Below are 23,207 nucleotides of genomic sequence, written 5' to 3' on the forward strand. Positions count from 1 at the left end.
ATTTTCAAAGTTTCCAGTCCCTAAACAAGTAGTCTTAACCAAACCTGCCCAGTTCTGTTTTACTGGCTTGTCAGTCTGCTTTTTAATGACCAAACTAAAGGGAAATACGAGTAAACAGAGAAAGATCTGCTTCATGTCTGTAATTACACTGCCTGAATAAAATGTGTAAAAACAAGAACAATGAAAAACATTATGGCCCTTCTGGGGATTCTTTCCAAACATCTTGAAGTTTAGAGTAAGAAAACCAAGAATGAAGGCGGTTATGTAGTTAGTATTAAAGCCAATGAAAGCTTTTATAGTTTGACAGATTTGCTTGCACGTGTCAAAACATATTGGTAAAAGAAAATCAGGATGCAACATATGGTGCTTGTTTTTAATGAAACTCTTTTCATTGATTTCAAATGAGACCAAAATTTGATACAGTTTAAACTAATAATTCAAGCGGACTAGTAAACCTGTGCGCATTATATACAAGTCTAACTACAACTTCACTCTGCCTGACAGGAAACGGAAATATTCAATAACCTTCAACAATTACATCACAGCCGGCTGCATACGGGGGAAACTCTGTAACTGCTCTGTAACAACGACGACGCTCATCCTCAAGCACATTTATTCACTTAGTAGGACCCTGAATCCTGCTCATTGTGATCAGTAACGTCTCACTGCTTCATCACTAGAAAACAACAAAACGTCCTGTCACATAGGAAGAAAAATAGCCTGAGCCTTTAACGTGATGTCCCAGCATCCCTCTTATTGATTCTAAATTTGGTGTTGTGGAGGCTTCTCTCTGTATCTTCTATATTCAACTATGTTATATTTGTTATAAATAAAGTGTCTTTGGATGACTCCTTCATGCTTAGCTGGGAGCACAGCTGCAGAGGACTTGGAGGATTAGTTCTGGATCAAATTTCTACGCATCAGCTGAGGAACAGTGTCCAAATAACTACTTTAATCCCTTTGCTCGATCCTTCGGTAGGATCCTCTGCACTCCAACAGCCAATCGCCACCAGACTCCCACCAGCGAGCTCTTTGATCGGCTTACAGCTGACAGCGGCCTCACCTCTGTGTGCAACACTCACTCAGTACATGCCGACACTTTGGCATGCTGTATATTTAGTGAGTGGTCACTTCATGTCTTCAGTATGACAACACTGAGAGCCGAGTCTTTTTTGAGACTAAAAGTCGGTGTTGAAACAGGTGAGACCAACGGGAGAAGATCCGGAGCCAAATAACCCGGTTCAGCTCATAATGTCACTATGAGATTAATATAGACTCTTCATATCAGTCAACCGGCTTGTTGAAAGGAATGAATTCGGTCCACTATCATCTTTAAGGCCTGGTTCCTGTTTCCAGCAGCAGCGGCTGCGTGTGCGCATCAGTTTAAAGTTTGAGACTCGGGCATGAATCTGATGTTCTGTGTGAAAATGGTTAGACTTCACCTAAAACAATGTCATTCTCAACCACAGCCATCATGTACAAATATACACAGTACGTATGCTTCTTCGTTGGCTGTAGGCCCACTGTGGCTTCTGCAGGTACGAATGAATCAAACACAACTTGCAAGTTATCAGCCACAGCGTTAACATGAGTTGTGTGATAAGAAGCCAGACAAGCGCCGTGCTAACAGAACCCGTCACCGTAGGCGCCACCCGGCCAGCGCATTGTCTGCAGGCATCCCCTCGTAACAGACCCTTCAGCAGGTCTCATCTTACATCCACTGCCGCTCTTTGGCCTCAGTCAAAATTGCCATTTGGGAGTTAAAACGTTAAAATCTAATCTTTCCAAGGTTTTGACACTATCTGTAAAATAGCAGTAATTTAGTGAAACGTTTGGCAGATTGATGAGCCTGTTGCTGGACGAAGAACTAACTTTGCTAACTTCATAATTATGAATGAAGGAGAGTTGTGAATTTTTTCACAACTTCCTGTAAATGTAATTCAATTCAATTCAATTTTATTTATATAGCGTCTAATACAACAAAAGTTGTCTCTAGATGCTTTCCAGAGACCCATACCCAGAACATGACCCCCGAACCATTATTACATAAACAATGGCAGGTAAAAACTCCCCTAGTGGGAGAAAAACCTTAAGCCAAACAGTGGCAAGGAAAAACTCTCCTTTAAGAGGGAAGAAACCTTGAGCAGGATGTATGTAAATGTAAATGAAGTCCTGTAAATGTATCATATTCTATTTGAAAAGACTAAATTCCCAGCATTTTTATAATACAGGGATACCCTTTTATAATTCTAACTTCCATTAACATCTTCATCACTGTTTGTCTTTTTTATATTAAGATTTAATCAAACCATTGAACTAAAACCCATCTTGAGCCGGACTCTTAATGGAGTAGAGTAGATATGTCCAACATTTCTACATCAAGTTCAAATTACACCTATTTTAATGATATGAGAACTGCCTGCCTGTCTTCCAGCGCCGGAGGCTGCTCGTCACCCAAATACGGTGAAATAAAAATCTACAAAGCGCAGGTGTCCACTTGAAATGAGAAACACGCTATGAAAAAGCTGTTGTTTGATCGTGGAAAAAAAGGATGTGAGTGCTGTTGCCTCTCTGTGAGAGACTCACCCCAGAAGGGAAGAGCGGCTCCTCCGGCGATGAAGATGAAGGTCTGGAAGAACCTGGAGGCTCTGCTCAGAGAATAAGTCCTTGTGTTATAGCGATACTTGAGATCACCGGGCCCCTTATTGGTTGTGTAGTGAGGGAGAAGTGTGTCTAGAGTATATGTTTATGTGTGAAAAAGGTGGGGAGGGGGGCGAGAGCAGCCGTGACCCTGGAGAAGGAGATGGGTGGAATAGTGTGGATGGAAGAGGAGGGCTCAGGTTTTGGAAAGGAGCAGCTGAGAAGCTTCTGTTGCTAAATTTACAGAGATGGAAGGCTGAGAGCAGGGCTTACACATCAGCTTGGCATGCAGACAATGGAGGGAAAGTGTGTGTGTGTGCGTGTGTGTTTGTGTGCCTCCCAGACTTTTCATCAAGCAGTAAATCCATCAATCACAGTTTCAGTCTGTGCAGAGCAGAAGAGCGGCATAACAACCAAACAAATGATTTTGTGAAGTGCAGTGATAACATTCAGCCACGTTGCGGGTCATTACACGTTTCCTATTTTCATGTCATTGTATGCCATTGTACGTGTGCTGTGAAGAGGTGACACTGCTTTAATACAAACTAGCCAAATTATCACAAAGATGGAAAAGAACAGCGCCAGTAAAGATAAAAGTTTACAGCAGCGAGACCAGCTCTGACCAGGAGACGGGAGGCAGAAATGAAGATGGTGAGATTGTCTAAAGTAGAAGTGTGTAGAGGATCAATAAGTAAAATTCAAAATCTGGTCGTTGTGTTAAATCACAGTGTTTTTTCCACACCAAAACTCTAAAATCAAATTCAGTTTTTATGTTTTTCTTCATTTTAAACTATTATACTAAGTTAACATGCAGTAAACTGTAAATAACTGACACGTTAAAAATACCAAGTATTCTGGAAAAATGAGTAAAAGCACTTACTCACAGGACATAAAATAAGAAAAACACGGTCCAAACGGACATTCCGAGACTTAAGTGATAAAAGGTTGACAACATCAGAAGAGCAGCCAGAGAGAGATATGTTGGAAATAGTGAACACAATGGTAGAACGATGCTGGAGATGGAGTTGCTAGGCAGGAAAAATAAATACATCTGATTCATGATTCTAATGAAGGCCATGAGCTGGAACAAAAACAATCTTGCATTTACAGTCTCATCATAAAACCTATGGACGCACATGCAATTCACTTAACGAGACACAGGTGCAGTCAATCAGGGCAAACATAAGGGAAGTCAAGACAGAACTTAAACACAAGGACATGGAGTTTCAAAATAAAACAGGAACTTAAACACCAAAATGTGAAAAACTGACATTAACTCAAAACCGTGACACAGGCTACACGCCTCTGGATTCAGGTGACTGTAATTAAAAACAACAACAACAAAAAAATGAGTAGTTTTTAGGTGTATGATCTAACTACAGTATGGACTTATAGCGAATCTCCCCACTTTTTCCTATAAACTTTTTGAGACCAAACAAATTACAAATCAACTTATTGAACATTTGCACAGAAATGATGCGTTTGAAGAGTTTTGATCAGATTTTAGATCCCACCACGGTGCAGGGGAAGCACCGGTAAAAGTTACCAACAATCTCCACATGGCCTCAAACAGCAAACTCGTGTGAACAATTGTCCCATATAAGATCCCAGTGCTGCATTTGTTACGTTTGAAAGCATTCCTCTTGTCTAAGTCATTTATATCGTCATCTTTATATGATAAATTCCAGTTTGTTGTTTGATGAAAGGAGTCAGATGTCAGAGTTGTGGTGCTCCACAGGATTCTGTGTTTGGATCAATACTTTTTATTCTATGTTTGTTTCTATTAAAGGGATACATTATGAAAACAAAACACACAATTCTGTGCTTGATATCATATATTTGGGTGTCTGAAGTTACAGGCATACTGAAAAGTTGGACATGAAACAACCTTGTCATGTAGTTTGGGCTGCCTGAGTCGGAAAACATGTAATTCAGCGAGCCAATCATATTTGCAGGTTTCTGTCACATCACAAAACCCCTCACAGAATCTTTGTGGGTGATATGATGGTCAAACTGTGATTCTCGACTGACTGGTGCTATCACTGGAGCAGTTTGTAGGTGAGTGCAAAGTGCTGTAGATGAGAATCAGCCCCTGAAATCCTAGACCATCACTCTTAGTTGTGAAAGAGTGGAATGCCCTCTCTGTCTAGGGGGAGAGATGCTCACACAAGTGAAGTCTTTTAAGTATTTCTGAGTGTTGTTCCTGAGTGACGAGCAGGAGACCACCACGTGGATTGGTGCAGAATCTGTGCCTGACCGTTGCGGGGAAGAGCTTGTTGAGCCAAAAGCAAGACTCCTGGTTTACCACTCAGTCTACGGGCCTCTTAGAGATGAAGTGAGGAGTTTGGTCAGTAGTTCTGCTGCTTCTCAGCATCAGGGAGTCCCTGCTGAGGTGCTTTGTAGTTGTAAGCCCTCCTGGAGCGGTCCTTGCAGAAGTGTTTCAGGTATGTCCATCTGTGTGAGGTCCTGGGGCAGACCGAGGACACGGCGGGGACTATATCCGTGTCCTGCCCCGGGAACCCCCCGGGAACCCTAGGGAACCCAACGAAAGAATTTAAAGAGGAAGGCGGGAAGAGGGAGGTCTGGGCTTCTCTGCTCAGGCTGTTGGCCTGCGTCCCAAAGCCCGCTGAGCTGATGGATGGTTGTAAAGAATGTGTCCAATGGCTCTGCAATGTTGGTTCAGGGGACGTGTTGGGTGTTTATGTTTGCTGCAGTAATGTCAGACCTTTGCATCTGTGCTGAATGTGCCTCTAATGGAGCACATTACTCTCAGATTGTGTTAATTATTCCATTTAACATTTATTCTGTTTTATTTGTATAAATACTGCCTTATATTCTGATTTTAATAATGTAATAAGTGTTCTGGGATCAACATGAAAAATACCTGCCATCGCCCTGCGATGGCCTGGCGACCAGTCCAGGGTGTACTCCTGCTTACTGATTAAAGATCTGGGGTAGGCTTCAGCAGATCCCCGGGGCCCTAAATGTGAATAAGATGGTAAGACATTACCCTGCGATGGACTGGCGACCTGTCCAGGGTGGACCCCTGCCTCTCACCTGAAAGTAGCTGGGATAGGCTCCAGTAGACTCCTGTGACCCTGGAAAGGATAAAGCAGGTGTAGAAAATGGATGGATGGATGGCTGGTAAGAGATGCATGAATGAACATTTGTTCTCATGACCTTTCATGTATCCCACTGGTGTTGTAGGTAAACAGGTAGGGGTATACTGTATCTGCCATTGCCAGTGGAACCAGTTCAATAGCCAAGGATGCACCAAAACTCAGCGTGGATCAAAAAAAGAAAGGATGTACTCTGTACTCTAACGTGATGTTTCTTTTTTGTTCTTCAAGTGCTTTCTGAGTGAGTTTTTGTTGCAAAATGGTCATCCCTACACCACTGCATCGTTGTAATTTCAAGCTTCAACCAATAAAGCAGTAACAACTGCCAGCAGAGAATCCTTGTATGAGTGTACGTGGCAAAAAAAATCTGACGAGTGCTTGTAGCATGTTGCAGCTCTCTGGGGACACTGTCCACTAGTCTTTTAAAAAAAAGATTTTGTGGCTCACTCGAGCCGTTATAGGCCTTTATTCAAAGAGTCGAACACACTCAAGGGATCCTCAAATGTTTTTTCAAAATATGGAGTCCCTTTCTCGACTTCTATGACTCCTTACAGGAGCCCCTTGACAATGAATAGGATGGAACTCACACATGATCGATTGCAGCAGTGAACACTCCCCTTTTTTTCCCCCTCTTTTTGTTGTTGTTTTGTTTTATTTTTCCCCTTTTCACTTCTGTTTTATTACTCCTCAAGTGTGCTTTATATCCTGTAAACCTATGGGTGTGTGGGAGGGGGTGGGAATGGTGGACTCACTGTGTCAATGTTTCACCTGAACAATGCACTTTTACATTTTGGTGATGAATGTGCAAATTGAAGTCATGCATATGTTCTGTACTTTTCATGTCTGGGATAAATGAAAAAAACAATAAAACATTTACAAAAAAAAAAAGAGTTGATAGGAAGGGGGTAAAGAGAGAGAATGGGGATGACATGCAGCAAAGGGCTGCAGGCTGGGACTTGAACCTGCGCCAAATGCAGGAGGACTGTAGCCTCAGTACATGGGCTGCTTGCTTCAGCCACTGTGCCACCCAGTGGCCCTCTTCTTGTCTTTTTATGATGTGATTAAGCATCTTGGTGTTGGAAATGGGTTTTATTTAGGTGGAAATGGCCTTGAAAAGCTAAACCTTTTCCCTAGTTGTTTTAGTCTGGTGCATGAGTTAATTATATCCTGCTTTGTTCCCTTAAATAATCTCTACGACAAGTCCCTAAGGATCTTGACACTTTTGTTAAGGATTGATAAAAAAAAAAAAAATCGATATCACTGTATAGTTATATAGAGTTTCTAACTATATAGAGTTAAACTCTATATAGTTTATATTAGTTGGAAGTTATATTGTACTAAAAAAAAAGAAATCTCTACGTCACTAAGTTTTCCAGTGTCATTAATCTCACTGTGGATGGAAAGAAGCTATTTACTTCTTTTTTGTTTTGCAATATTATTTATCCAGTAATGCAAAAATGATTCCCCGAATGTGATAAATATACTTTTAAATAAATGTACAAAAGTTGTTGTCTCAACAGAAGTTGCTTTCCAGAGGTTAGTTTAAAAATGCTGCACAACAGCGTCCTCTATGGTTAGATGCCGTCGTTGTCAGTCGCAGATACAGACACAACATTCAGTTTTATGAAGTTGGAAATGAGGAAATACTTTGATTAAAATAAAGAAAACACACGAAGGATAGACCCTCATCATTCTCTGAGGACAGAGTGACCACTGCCTCCCTCTGGATGGTACTGACCTGCTGCCAGGGTGACTCTGCAGACACGAACCTCCCAGCAGCACGTGACATCCTCGTCCAGTCCGAGCCTCGTGAAAACAAATCCACCAGAGGAAATAAAGTTTTATGATGTAAAGAGAGCTCTTTGGGAAAATCCATGTTGATAGGAACCGTTACTGAGTTGGGATCTTCACGCATCAATATTTACAGTCTGCATTCGTAACACTAAATATAGGCTAACCAGAATGTACATTAATATAAACAAAACATGCACTTGAATACTTTACAAAAACATGAACCAATAGAGTATCACCATGGAGACAATTTATACAAGCCAAAGGTAAAAATATATATGCAAAAAACTAAAAAGAAATTGGGAAAAAATGCAACCTTTTTTTAATTTAACCTGAAAACACGTTTGTTGAAAGACAAAATACAACACAGACCTAATTGAACTGAATTAGTTAATACCAGTTTGATGCTTTAAAAATGTTGTAAAATATAAAGTAAAAACATTTCAAATAGGTAATAGAAATACACTTGAAGAGGTCATCCTGCACCAAGACATTGTCCTTTATTCTAATTTATTTCTCTTTTTGTAGTTTCAAAGTAAAATCCAACAGTTTTTTGCTTATTCATCACTTCCTCACCCGGCTGCATGAAAAGTGTCATGTTGGATTAAAGAGCTCTTTGTAACATTTCCAGAGGCCTGCCAGCTACCCTGCTGGCCAGCCACTTGAGCCGTGGGTCTGCTTCTCCTCCCGACGCTAGACGTTTCCTCCGGGAAGAACGTAACGAGCCGGCTGCAACAGGCTGCCGTCATATATTCAACTGTTCTGACTGGTATCCCTCTCCAGTGGCAACCAGACCCCGTTTCTACTGCGCCTTTGGTACTTCCTCCCCCTGGAAACCAAATCCAGAGGAACCAGACTAGCTCTTTGTGCTGAACAGGAAACTTTTTTAGAATTTGGGAAAGAATTAGGATGACTGCAGGGCTAGTAAAGACCATAAATGGTTACAGTAGGATGACGCAAGTAGTTTCGATAAATAAATCGGTATTGCAATAAACATTAAAAGTAGATTACATTTATAAGTGACTCCAGACAAACTCCAATTAAAATGATGTGTAGTGGATAATTATGATATATTACTACTATATATTCTTTGTCAGATAAAATCAGTATAAAGTATACATAATGTATATCAGTAACTAATTACATTCATCAGTCAAATTACCACATTCAGTAGTTTATGCAGGAGTACGTTAAAGTGATAAAACAATTATGCAAAAGTGACGTATCACAGTGAAAAGTCTTGAGACTGATATTTAATGCATCGATTTCATCAGCAGTTTTTTGTTAATTTGCTTGAGTTGGAACTTGTTTTATACGCCATTTATCTTATTTATTTTCACAATAACAACCCAGCTGCAGAGACGAGCATGACTTGTCCAGGGTGATAGTGGGGGTTTTGATGTTAAATATAATTCCACTGAGGTCGACAAACCGATGAACGAGTCGGCTTCCCGGCTTTTCCACAGCGATCTGCTCCGGAGGTGACCACCTTCCCCCAGGTGGAGGTGGCCGGCGTCGGCCTGTAGGGGCTGCACCTCCGCTGTCTCAGGTGGCCTGGAAACCCCCTCACCCTGCCCTTGCAACATTCACTGAGGGCAACAGTTTTATTTTTGGAGCGGTTGCAGGCACGGCGGTTCGCTCCCTAAGACTCCAGTTTGCTTCAGGATGAGACGGCCCTGCGGCACCCTGAGCCGGGATTAACAAGCAGGGAGCAGTTTGTCCCGTCAGCCGCTCACTGAAGGTAAACCAGGCAAACTCAGTGTCCGCTGATTGACAGGCTGGTGGATCTGTGGCACGCTCCTGACACATTGGCCATGTGCTGACTCGCAAAAAAGGGTGTAGGATTTGATGGCAAGCGCGTGCACGACTTTTAATCTTAAGGGCATGCCGCATATCAGACATTACAGTATATCATCAGCAGAGCTTGCGATGACATGTTTAAAATGCTGAATGTTTCTGCATCATTTTAGCAGATTAATGTAAGCGTGAGGTACCATTTAATTAAACTGGCACACCACCACAATGGCTACGCTTGTTTTTTTTAAAATCGCGGCCTTTTAATGAACTTGACTGTAAAGTAATTAGTAACTGGTGTGTTGTTTCTGTTGCAGCCTGTCCAGTAAAACACAAGCAACACATATCCCCATGTCAGGTAAGTGTTTCAGACTCATAATGTAGCAGCCTGCTATTAACCCTCCATGTTGCTTAATGACGTTCCTAAAGCCAAATAGATTGAGGTCGTGGACCAGTTCTATCACAAAGCTAATCTTATACTTTCCTCTTTTGAACTGCTGCCGCAGTGGAAACCTCCCAGATGTCCAGCCCAACAGCCTTACATGGGGGACGTCTCATGTGTCCGCTGGCCTTTTGTCACTGACACGGCGAGTCACTTTCACCATGAGGATTCCTGATAAACAGTCACTCAAAACCAGGAAACCATATCATGCTGTTTGAATAATAAAGGTCTTTCTCTGCTATTGTATTTCAAATATTCAGCTCTTGTATGGGCGAACTTCAGAAAATCCATATTACTACAATAATTTCCTCCTTTGAGAAAGAACTGGTCAGAGCAAGGCATGAATAAAAAAAATTTTAACTGAACATTGCTTCCATATGCAAGGATAAGATCATAGTTGGAGCAGCTCAAAGAGGATTTGAGCCTGGGATTTTATTTCCAACAAACTGAAGCCATTTCAACGAGTCCAAGACAGCAGGCAGCAGGTGCTCGGTGTCAGGATATTTACTCTTATTTCCCTCAGTCTAAAATTAGACTGTGAATCCTTTCTAGTGCAACTCAAACGCATTCTAATATTCAGGAAGAGAACAATTCAGCTCCGGTTGCCACCATTAAGTAACAGCAAATGCAAAGCTATTCACATGTCTGTATTAATTTCTAACCCGGTAAATCAAATGATTCAGCTGTTTCTTTGAGTCAGCTTCATTACTCATTGCTTGTCCCATGCTTATTTACATATTTGCCTGTTTACTCCAGGAGGCATTTGTGTTGAAGTTAGTACTGTCTCTTTTGTTGTTATCATTCTTTTTCTTTAAATCAGGTTTTATTTAAAAAAAAAGGAAAAAATGATTTCAGCTTGCCATTATTTAGTTGACAAAAAATAAGATCAAAAAGTTAAAAAAATAATAATGTAGACATTATGAAATACCCTTTTAGTCACGTGTACAGACCTCTATAAGAGCAGATGTTTCTTCTGGAGCATTTAGGGGTGTGTTAACACAATGCTTAAAGGAGCATGAGGCTCCTTTTAAGAAATGAGACTCTCTAGCGCCACCCTTCACCACGACGGCCGTCGGGGGTACTGCAGCCAACAGCGAAGCCGGCACGGGAGAACGGGGAGAACGCGCATGCAGCGTCATGTGACGTCACATCCGCAGGACAGCGCGGGAAATTCAGACTCCGAATTGCATCACATTTTGCACTACACAGCCTGTTCAAGGCAAAGGAGAGATACACTAGAGGGCTCATTCTTTTGGGTTTGGAACACTTCATCTGACATTATTACTAGAAAACTTAAAACGTATACGAATTTTTTTCATAAATCCTGCCTCAAGCTCCTTTAAAGGGAAAGGCATAAGCGTCTTAGAGAAGCAAGTTTGGCACATCAATTTGGAAAGAATTGTAAAATAATTTCCAAGTGTTTTGTGGTGTTCAATGATCTACCATTCAAGACAGTTTCCAAAGCTCCCTGGAGTGGGACCCCCCAGCAAATGTAACCCAAGTCAGACCATGCAATGCTCCAGCAAAACAAAAGAAACCCAAGAGCTGCATGTCAGACCCCACAGGCCTCAGTGAGAATGTTAAATGTTAAAGTGTGTGACAGCACAGTTTGAAAATGAATGAACAAGTGTTGTTTGTTTGGGAGGAGAACGCCTTGTCTGTCTAACAAGAACATAGAAGCACCACTGAGGCTCGCATCACTGCATCGAAACAAACAACAAAACATCTGCTAACGACCCATGTGCAGATGTGACCCAAGTGGAGTGGTCTGGCTTTAAGGCTAGCAGCATGTTGGAGAACAATGTTTCATCATCATTTCAACAGAACATCTGAAAAATAAAGACGGACAAATACCAGACGTCAACCCAACTGAAGTGTTGTGGCGGGAGCTCAAGAGAACCACGCCTAACGAAATATCCCGAACTCTCAATGAACTGACATAATGTTGTAAAGAAGAATGGGCCAAAATTCCTCTCCAGTGATGTGACAGGCTGTAAGAGTCTTACAGGAAATGACTACTTTAAATTATTCTGGTCAAATGTCTACGAGCTACGAGCTATGAGCTATTGAACCATTGGAGAACTTCCACATTGTTATTACTTTTTTGGCATCATTTTTGTTAAATGAATAATGCCTTGCTGAGGAAAAAAAGACATTGTTTCTTCATAGATTATATTTGACAAACATTAAGGTCCAGTATAACAGGGTTATAATGTTGTTTCATTACACATAAACACACACATATACATCCCCCAAACACCCAAAATGAAAAAACCCAGGAGAATTAAAAAGGGGGATAGTAACTTTTGTACATGACGGTATATATACTGTCATGTTAATTATGTTTCTGACAGCGCCCAATAAGTTTGGATCTTATCTCACATTTTAAGTGTCATCGGCCGTGAGCATTAGTCATGTACGAGCATCCTCCTCTCTGCATAAACCTTCTCACCCTCCTGTCATCTTCCGTTGGGTTTACTTTTACGTCCCCAGAGCTCGTATTAAATCTGACAGCCTCCTTGAGAGACTATTTTCATTAGTGGTTTGTCATCGTTTCAAAGTAGCAGTGCCTTAAGCAGCAGCTTTACATGCCATTCTATTCCCAAAAACTATTTGTCTTGTAACCATGCAACATCTTCAGGACCCAATCAACAGTTTTGGAGCCCCTCAATGAACCTTGTTGTAATTGCTCAGAGTTTTCTAAAGTCAACTCAAGACTCGTCTCAAAGCTGTCTATGTTGCGGTGGAAACACAATCCCTTATTAATTAAAAAGAAGTCAAAGTGATTTTTTTCAAGAGGTTAAGAACTACAGAATCAGTCACAGCTTATCAGTTTAAATGTTTTTAATTGTTTTCAAAGATATATTAAGTGCCTTGAGATATTGGTCACAGAATGAAATGAGGATTTGTCCATTTTAAACAAAGAAAAGACTCACGTTTTACTGCGCTACCTTTCAGGGGAAGTAACAGAATTTAGGTACTTTTCAACATAAAGCTTGAAATAGAGAGAATGCTGAAGTGAAAGTGGTTTTTATGTATCCAAAACATCCGGTTCACAAATCTTCATAAAGCTGTCCATCTGTGAAGACAAAAACGAAACAAAATAAAACTTGTAAATAGCATTTATTCTTTTCAAATGAATGACTTCAATCAAATATTTACTGCATGTGATAATAAAAACAACTCAAATAACTACCCAGATCACAACTGCTGGAAATGTTCATTTTGCTCAGCTTTGTTGGAACAAAACGCTCCCAGTTACTACTTCCAGCTGCTCGGTTCCAGTTCTGCTCTGATTTTTTTCATTATCTTGTTCTGAAATAATCAAAACCAATACCAAACCAGCCCTTTGTGTGTTTGTCTGTGTGTCTGTGTGTGTCATGTAACATCTTTTCAACCCACTGTGTTTGATATTGGGTTTTTTTTTTACTTTTTTGAGAACTTTGAGGAAGCATTTTCAAAAGCATTTCCTGTATCAGCTAATATTACAAGACTTTTAAATAAATAATATGAATTCTATATGATAACTAAATTTGGCTTCATTTAGTCTCCTTTGTTACTTTTTGTTAAGATAAATCAACTGGTGTGTGCTATGTGTCTTGCAGGAGTCTGAAATGCTGATGGAGGTCTACTACGGTAATGGGTTGGAGCCTGACCTTTCCCAGCAGTATCCTCCACCCTTACTGCCAAAACCGGGCAAAGACAATGCAAGGCTTCAGAAACTCAAGAAGAAGAGAGCTAAGAAAAAAGGCAGCCTCTCACAGACGCCCATCCCCTTCCGCTCCTGTTTGTCGCCCGTCAACGAAGCCAGCACAGATCTCGAGCACGGTGACCAGACCAGCCCACCAAGCACACCAGATTCAGTCTCCTTTGCAGACGTCTCAGGATCTAGTTTCCCCTTTGGCTCTTCCTGTGATCACTCTGCGCCTGCATTCCCCCATCCTCAGAGAGACACCCGTGGCCAGAACGGCAGCTTCCAGCCTCCGTCCCACACAGCTCAGATTAGGATCTCTGAGGGCCAGGTGGCTCCGCTGTATGAGTGCTCCTCTTTCTTGTTTGATGATGTGAGCCCTTTCATGATGCCACCTTCGACATCACTACCACATCAGGTTCCAGTACTGCATCCTCCCTCTGCTTACAGGTTAAACATGACACCAAATTCCCATGGGTCAGTCACAACAGACTGTACAGTTGCCACGTCGCAGTCCAGTCCCAAAATATCAACTCACAAAGTGACCCTATCCCCTGCCTCCCCCAACTGTTGCCCAGGCCCGGCACCTTCTCAAGTTGCAGAACCACCCCCTCTACCAGTGCTGCTATCAGTTTCAAGCTCGGAGACACAACCCTTCATTCCCAGCCAGAGGGAGATGAACACAAATTCAAAAAATGAGAACCTGACATCATGGACTGGCAGATCCACCAGCAATGGGAATTGTGCTCTTCGCCAAATGTCCTCTGAAATAACTGCCTCAAAAATATCACTTGTTGAATCCACCCAAGCTAAAATGTATAAATCAAAAGCAACATTTTATGAAATTTCAAAGCCACTTTCTACCCAAGATCTCATGGAGATAACCCCAGCCTACCAGGGAGTACCATTATCTGCTACAAACAGGGAGAAAATGATTGGATCAGTGGTCAACACTAATCAGAAACTGACCCCACCAAGGGCACGGAGTGGGAGACCTCAGACTCCCTCTTACACATCAATGTCAACACCTATCTCTGAAACATCAAAACCAAACCCACTTTTATTTGCTGAAGGTCCTGCTCTTATCTCCTCTGAAGATTTCCAAGTACCTGGAATCGTGAAAGAGGCACTGGAACAAAAAATAGCAGCTCAGACTAGCCCCCTGAGCAACCCCCCTCCTGCCACAGAAGAATGGAAGCAAACTAATGCTAGTAACATAACTACCATCAACCAACCCAACAATGATAAAGAAATAGAGATTCCTAATATACGAAGGAGTACCATAAATCTAAGCCTGGCCAACACTGAGCTTTATCACAGAGAAGAGATGACTCTACCTGATGTGACTGTTATTAAACCTGCAACATCAGGTAACCCAAACCCCAAAACAGACCAAGTTTCAGAAAACACGGCTTCATCTTTGCCAAAGGTTCCATCTTTTTTATCTGTACCAAAGAATTTCACCCCAGTACCAGTTTCTCCAACGCAAACACCACTATGCCCAAGCCCGGTGATCTCCACCTATCGACCTCCTGTAAATGAGGCACGCAAGTCTCTGGCATCACTACTGGAGACTCAAATGTCATTAGCCACCTCAAAGCCCAAATCACGATCTACATATTATGGGCTCACTCCAGCTGAGTATGTTGCTTATGGTGGAATTAGGAATAACCCATCACTTCACAGCCCTGTAGCCTCCAGGACTGATGAAACCCCTTCAGACAAAACCCAGATACATGAAACCCCTTCAGACAAAACCCAATCAGATGTATCTGTGGATGGATCACATGTCAAGACAGAAAAACATCCCAACGGACATGAGGATCCATCCTCTACGGTTCACAGTATACAGTCCCATCATTCAGAGCTTCTAGCTCCAAGGATTGTCGCATGTAGCAAAGATGTCGCTGAGGAAGGTCGTCCTGAAGCTCAGAGTAATGGAACACGGTCACTTAAAACATCTAATGTGGACACAATAAAACCTGAGCTACCCTTTGGCCTTACTCAGAAAACATTGCAACAATCCACAAGTGACGTTTCCACACCAAAAGCTTTGAACTCTGAGGCTGCAATACCAATACCTAAAGCAGGTGAGGTACACACACAGAGTGTGGCACAGTTATCTATGGAAGGAGGGCTGAAAGCAACTGATAGCAATAGTCTGTCAAGTCCTTCGCTGCCATTAGGGAAGGCTTTAAATGCAGAAGCAGTGCATAAAGCAAATGTTGTGGATATTGTTGATAAAACTTCCTATCTTGGTAAAACACCTTTGAATGATAATAAAACATCTTGTAGACAACCTGGGATTACAAATACAAAAGAACAGTCAGGAATGGAATTGCCTCATGCACCAAGAGTCTATGGTGCGAATGTTCAACCGACTGCCAAGCAGGTTAGAAACATAGCTAACAGTGAAAACCTGAATGCTGGGTCATGCCTTTCACAGATAGAGCGCAAAATCTCAGATAGTCCAATTATAAATGCTGGGTTCGTCTTTGGAATCCAACAGTCCAGAAAACCAGTTTTAGAAAACCTGCTTTTTAATAAAGTGGGTAATGAAGCCATCTTACACAAAGAAAAGGACATTTTTAAGTACCCAGTTAAAGTGAGCAATGATATCATTCTCCCAAAACAGACAAACATTGCTGCATACTTTGACAATAAAAATGCTATAACACAATTCTCAGAAAACATCCTTACAGGACCAATAACATCCACAGCATCTGTGTTGCCACATGAGCCTGTTACAGCATCTGTATGTTCTGCACTGACCAGTGACAGCTCAGTATCTTTGTCTGGGCGAGGCACCCCATTTATTCATCCACCAAGTGTAGAAACTGAAGTTTTCAGCAGTACCCAATTTTTAGAACAAAAAAATCAATTGCCTCCTTTGAATGTACTAAATGGACCTGCTATGTTATCAGATACACCTGCAGCAGAAACTAAAGTCCCACCCTTACATGTCGCTGCAAACAAACCACCAAATTGTTCAGATGTTTATTTTAATTTAGAGACATCCGCATCACATGTTCCAATGAAAGAACCAGACAAGCTAACCACTACTAGCTCGATAATACCTGTTAACACACAGACTAACATAGGATGGAGTGGTCAAGGTAAGGTTGTCCAAGGACAGAGGTTCCATACAAACTCTCACAGAGCAACAGGACCGATCGTACAAGCAATGGAAACCAAGCTTAATGCTAAAGATGCACATCTATATCTTCCAACTGCAAATGACAGAGTAGAACCAGCCTCAAAAATTTCTGCAAACCATCTTCAGTCTATCACAGACATAGTTTCACCAGGACAACGTGGAGATTTAAATGTAACTCAGTGTGGTACAGCACAATCAAACAAACTCAGTTTGGGTAGCAGTTTATACAATATTTCAAAGACTGACACCAAAGGCACTGACAAATTGCAGAGGGAAGCTGTTGTGCCAATAATGGATGACCCTGTTAAGAATGTTAAACCACCATGTTATATGATGCAGACAAATAAACCTTTGTTGCCATCGAGCCCAATCATGAGGCATGTCACACCAAAAAGTCCTCAGATTAAATTGAAGACAAATGAGAGTCGATCTGTAGCAAATCTTGCGATAAACCAAACCTCAGTTCCCAGCCCCTTTACTGGTAAACCAACTGAAAACCCTCCCGTTATGAACAGATCACCTGTGACACCAAGGCACCAAATTACAACTGAAGCCATAGTGAATGAGAAAATCTCTGTCATCCCACCTGTTACAGAAAAGAAATGTTTATCAAGTCCACAAATTAAAACAAAACATTCAATAACTTCTATGACAGAAACAGTAGCAGCCATCTCCAAAGGGCATATTGAAGCCCTTGGTATCAGTATTGAACAACAAACCACACAAAAAATGAAGCAGAGTCAAATCACTATGACTGAAGATATTTCCCTAACTAAATTGAATTCACTTAGCTCTGACACCCCGATGAAACATTTTAGCTCCATCAGTGAAGCAAAAGCATCTCTTGAAAGTGACATTCATAGCATAAACCCTGCACCCCTCTCACATGCTACTTTAAATAATCACCCTCCAACCAATGTGCAGCCTCTCAGTGAAGCTACCAAAGATATGAAAGCCCCACCCACCCCACCAACTAGATCCAGACCATGGAGTGCATTAAGAGCTTCCCCTATACCAGGTACTGGTAAACCAACTGAAAACCCTCCTGTTATGAACAGATCACCTGTGACACCAAGGCACCAAATTACAACCGAAGCCACAGTGAATGAGAAAATCTCTGTCATCCCACCTGTTACAGAAAAGAAATGTTTATCAAGTCCACAAATTAAAACAAAACATTCAATAACATCTATGACAGAAACAGTAGCAGCAATCAGTATTGAACAACAAACCACACAAAAAATTAAGCAGAGTCAAATCACTATGACTGAAGATAATCTCCTAACTAAATTGAATTCACTTAGCTCTGACACCCCGATGAAACATCTTAGCTCCATCAGTGAAGCAAAAACATCTCTTGAAAGTGACATTCATAGCGTAAACCCTGCACCCCTCTCACATGCTACTTTAAATAATCACCCTCCAACCAATGTGCAGCCTCTCAGTGAAGCTACCAAAGATATGAAAGCCCCACCCACCCCACCAACTAGATCCAGACCATGGAGTGCATTAAGAGCTTCCCCTATACCAGATCCAAAAGCATTTAATAGAGCTAAACAAACTTATACTCCAACCTTACCCCAGTCCCCTCAAACACCGGTTCCTTTTAAGCATTTGACAGAAACAAATCCCTCAGTGGTTACTGCAAAAGAGTTGACAAGCCCACCCTTGACGTTTCAAAACAATAAACCTCTTAGCCCTTCTAAGCCTGCTCAGCCAACAGAGAATATCTCAAAGCCTGAAATAAAACTTCCCACATCTAAGAACACTTCAGCCCCAGAGATAAGAGTGCATTCCCCAATGCAACACATAAACACAAATCCAACTTCAAACCCAACCCTTTCCTCACCTAGCACAGGAAGTAGTGTGACCGCCCATCAAACTGATCCAGTTTTAATCCGTAAACCAATATTAAAAGCAGAACTTCCCAATAATCAGATAGAACAAACACCTTCCTCAGCCAGTGTAGAAATGAAAGACTTTGTTGTAGAAACAGAATCCTCAAAGCCTCCCACCAGTCCAATCCAGGTTAGCTTGAATAATGTTCAGCCTTCGACAGAGCAAGCAATAAGGAACGTGTCCCCTGCAAATCCAGCTACAGATACTGTGATGAAACCACCCATAGTTAAAGTCGCTGTGATTGACTCTGCCACTCCTGCCTCTCTGCCTCAGGCCTCAGTCTCAGTCAAAGCTCCATCTCCAAACGGAGGAACATCACCGCCATCTCAGCAAAAAACTGGATTCAAAGGCAAGGACGTTCTGAAGACGACAACCTCAGCGAGACGGACGGAAATTCCTGCAGTCACACCCTCCACGAAGTTAGTGACATCGGCTGCATCTTCAGTGACTGATAAGACTTCTATCACGGCAGAGACAACACCACCCACTGAGGCAAAGGCAGCCCAGAAGCCAAAGGGGCTAAAGGCAAAACTCAGTGGGTGGACACGTCTGAAAAAGCACATGGTCGTTGAGCCAGAGGAACCTAATTTCCCAGAGGCCAAAGATAAGGTCAATTCCAGTGGCAGTGATGACATAACAGATCGTGTCGGTGACACGTCTGCCAAAGACCAACCTGTCAATCAAGAAGTCATTAAAAACATAGAAGGCCCCAAGGGACTGAAGATGTGGGATGCACTCCTCTTTCAAATGTTCTCTACCAAAGAGAAGATCATGTTCCAGATCAATGAAAACAAGAAAGAATCAGAAAACAAAAAGTCCCCCCAAGACCATAAGGCAGAACCTCCTTCTTTTGTCAGTCGCTTACCACTTCTACTGTACAGCCCTCGGTTTGATGCCAGGAAGTTGAAAGAAGCAGCGGAGAAGCCGCTCAACAAAATAGCAGCAGCGTTTGGAATGGGACTGATTAAACGCAAATGTCACGAAGATGAACGGAAGGATTTCAACAGAACAGCTAAAGCCTTTGGTCCTTCAAAAACTACTGATGGAACTGATGGGCCTCGTGGATGATTGGTGATTTAGTTTATTTATTTATCTAATTTGTGATTTTCCACAATCTAACGGGGTTCAGTGGGCAAGAGTGAAGGAGAAATAGAAAATAATAGGAGCTGAATTTGGTAAAAAGGTTATATCAAGATATTTGAAAGTATACGTAATTATTGAAAAATAACAAAATTGAGACCACTACAAGGAAGCAGATTATTCTTAAAGGTATATTATTCTTTAGTAAATAATCACAATGCTTATTAATGGACCCTCAGTATGGTATTTCAATTTGAAATGTCACAAAGGAACTTTTGAAATGTTTTAGCTCAGAGGCTCCCCCCAGAGGCGTGGAGGCTAAGTTGCTTTAACAGGCCAAGATTTCCTCTTTGTTCATCTCGTACACAGTCACAATTGTGTTTTCTCAGTGAGTGTCTTAGTCACCCCTGCCAGGATGTATCTCTGTGAGCTGGTTTCATCATTAGTGATGTGTGATGGAGTTCTGTTAAACCATACGTTGTTGTTGCACGAGATAGAGATGGGAATCGAAAGTTACTTTGGGTGATTTGAGACAGGAGACTGAAACCTAGACGGGGCGTCCTTAAATAATTCAAAGTCCATTAAAATAAACTGAAGATTTATATATTTGCATAAGAAATTTTAGGTCTCACGTTTTTTAGTTATACCACTTAAAATTCAAAATTCATATTATTTTTATTAGTATTATTGTATTTTAAATACAAGGGTGCTATTTTATTCACTTTTAATATGATTCAATCAGATACTGGAAAAAGAGAACAAAAAAGAACGAAAGGAAGATCGCTTACTCTGCAGCTGTACTTAGATTACGTAGATTTGTGTTCTGTAATTTGAAAAATGAAAGTTTTGTGTAGAATGCATGTAAAGCACATTTTTTTTTAAAATTTTCTAAACAAAGTAAGGCTTTACTGTACACCGCTGGCAGGCAGATTTTAATCTCTGTAATAAATAGGGCTTTAACATTCCTGGATCAACAGAGCAGATGGATTTTAACAGAAAGTGAACAGATTTGACTGAAAGGTAGACGTCTGGAATAAATTGTGATTTTAGAAAGTCAGGTGTGCATGGAAAAATGGTGCCATTTGGTCCAACCAGGAATCCATAGCCACAGAGAATGGAAGGATGTAGGCCTGACCGGTACGGAACAAAGACATGTTTATAAATGTGAACTACGGGTGTGAGGCTTAGAGCCATGCTAGAAACTGTACAATCTGACCAATCTCAGGTTTTGAGGATGGGCATTCAGGTTTGAAGAATGTACAGACTGTGATAGAATTCGAACAGATTTAATCTAGATATCTTCTTCCGAGTTAACGCCATGAAGCTGGCATTTTTGGTTTTGGGTGAAGCATCTTAACCACCTCTGTGCAAACGAGAACTAATCCTGCAAATGTTTGAATTTACTTTGGCAACGCTTTAATAACTAAACACCTGCTAATATACAGTTATACGGCATGTCATTAATTCAGCCTCAGACATACAGTGTCATATTGTGAATAACAGTAGGCTAACACTTTTGCATACTAGCTTTGTGTAGCTAAAGCTAGCTTACTGTCCCACCAAAAGTAATATGGAAGGGGAGATAATAACAATGAAACAATTTTCTTTTGTATTTGAGAGCATTTATTGGGCGTCTGAAGTGATAAGGAACTAACGATGGTAAACGTAACATAACGCTCTCCTTATTTGGGGCCATTTAAGCTTGGAAACGTGACATATGAGGCTGACTGATTGAGTGTTCAACACACGTTTGGATTGCTGATTTAAGATTGCGACAAGGATGTAGAGCAGAGATGTAGGTAATGAAGATGATGATGGGGAAAAGAGCTGGAGGGAAGAAATGGAGTGAGGATGGATTTGCGATCATTCACATGTTTGCTGCTGCAGCGGCAGACATTGGCGTGTTGTTGTGATCGATCTTTTTTTTCGTAAACTGAGATCTTAAGATGGCCTTCATGTTGTATAGTTTCTTTGATGGTAAACGGAACACAGCCCCATTTATTACACTGATGCTTAACATGTATTTGTTCATTGTGTGATTTTTAACAATTCATAAAATGCTGTAAATCTTGTGTTATTTTTCTTTTTTTTCTTCTTTAAATTTCACTAATAGGAAGTCCTATAGTTATAAAAGACAACTAATTACATCTACCCAGTCTTTGTTCTTGTTAATTTATATTTTTATGTTTCCTTTACATTACAATGTGTGTGCTGCCTGGCTCTGAACTGTCACAAATTTCCTGTAGAAACAAGGACATTTTATCCCCAATTAAAGACTATTTTGAATTTTTAAAGGAATGTTCCTGAGTTAAACCAACACTAGGTCTAGTACCCAATGTTAATGAGTGTAAACGTTCATTAGGAGGACCAAACTATGTGAATTGAAGCACTTTTACAGGCCAAATAACCACAAACCGTCATATACTATAAAAGTTTAAAATAAAAAGCTACAAAGTAAAAAAAAAAAAAAGTCCTGGAGACCTGTAGAAAACCCAGGGCATGCTGGAGGGACTATGTTTGTTCATTGACCTGGTAACGCTTCGGAATACTAGAAACTAGATGAGCTGAAACAAAAGGGCCGGGTAGAGGGAAGTCTGGGCTTCCCTACTTAGCCTGCTGCCCCCTTGGATAAGCAGTATAAGATGGATGGATGGATGGATGGATGGATGGATGGATGGATGGATGGATGGATGGATGGAAGGAATATTTTCCAATAACTCTTTAGAGTTGAAATATGAAAATGTCTTCTTTTTTTAAAATACTCAGAGGTACCAGCAAATTTGAAAATTTCAAGTATGCTATTGCCTGACCTATAAAGGGTTAAGCTTAAAACAGAGGGCAATTAATGACATCAGAATAAAGTGTTGTTTTAAGCCTGTGACGAGTTTTAAAAATATCTTTTCTACTTCAGTGTTGTTGATAGGGTCTCCAATGCAATGCTAACTTTGTACATACATGAAAAATAACTGTAAGAAAATGTGCTTCTTTGTCATAAGTTTAATCTATCAAAGGCCTGTCCATAGTTGCTTTTGTCATAAATATGGAATTACTACAGAAGCAGAGACCGTGAACTCTCGTCTTTATGTGTCCATTGTTAATCATCTTTTATAAACTTATCCCAATGTAGGACTACAAACGGTCCTTTTCATATACTTGCTTGTGCAACTACAAAGCTAAATTTAGCATGGCTCATCTGCTGCGACCCTAAACACAATATCACAGAAGTGGATGATCTTGTCATAGACTTAAAATAGCATGTTACACTGATGTCACTACTCGCCCTCTGGGCTAACATTAACAGCCATTATTCTCTAAACATATCCTGTTCTAGCCTAAAACTGCTTTAATTCAATGAGCATTTACACTCATTACCACCTACAGTAGTAATAGACCTGGGGGTTGATTTAACTCAGGAATGTCCCTTTAAAATTTCAAGAAAGTGTCTAATTGGAGACAAAATTAGGGAACTCCCTTAAATACAGGAAGATGCATCAACACATTTAAAACATTTTTTAAAATTGTTTTTTATTTATCAAGTCATAACCTTAAAAATATCATTAAGAATATCTACAAAGCTCATTTGTTTTTCTTACT

General features: G+C 40.9%; 2 protein-coding genes across 3 annotated transcripts in view; one reads left to right on the plus strand and one right to left on the minus strand.

Annotated features, from left to right (window-relative positions):
- The first annotated feature begins 9,158 nt into the window (after nucleotides 1-9,158).
- LOC133458418 (mucin-2-like) lies at nucleotides 9,159-22,266 on the plus strand. Its single transcript, XM_061738285.1, has 3 exons — nucleotides 9,159-9,291; nucleotides 9,662-9,702; nucleotides 13,392-22,266. Exon 3 carries the CDS (start codon nucleotides 13,401-13,403, stop codon nucleotides 19,599-19,601), a length of 6,201 nt encoding a protein of 2,066 aa, XP_061594269.1. The 5' UTR covers nucleotides 9,159-9,291; nucleotides 9,662-9,702; nucleotides 13,392-13,400; the 3' UTR covers nucleotides 19,602-22,266.
- The window catches only part of LOC133458426 (lymphocyte-specific protein 1-like), a 43,966-nt gene continuing 33,240 nt past the window's right edge, over nucleotides 12,482-23,207 (minus strand). The window contains exon 14 of one of the 2 annotated variants that reach the window (XM_061738297.1): nucleotides 12,482-12,865. In XM_061738297.1, the coding sequence (XP_061594281.1) occupies nucleotides 12,840-12,865 (26 nt within the window). In that variant the 3' untranslated portion in view covers nucleotides 12,482-12,839. The remainder of the gene's footprint in view (nucleotides 12,866-23,207) is intronic. The other variant, XM_061738307.1, reaches the window with a different exon arrangement.

Source organism: Cololabis saira, chromosome 2, assembly GCF_033807715.1.
Source record: "Cololabis saira isolate AMF1-May2022 chromosome 2, fColSai1.1, whole genome shotgun sequence".
Taxonomy (NCBI): domain Eukaryota; kingdom Metazoa; phylum Chordata; class Actinopteri; order Beloniformes; family Belonidae; genus Cololabis; species Cololabis saira.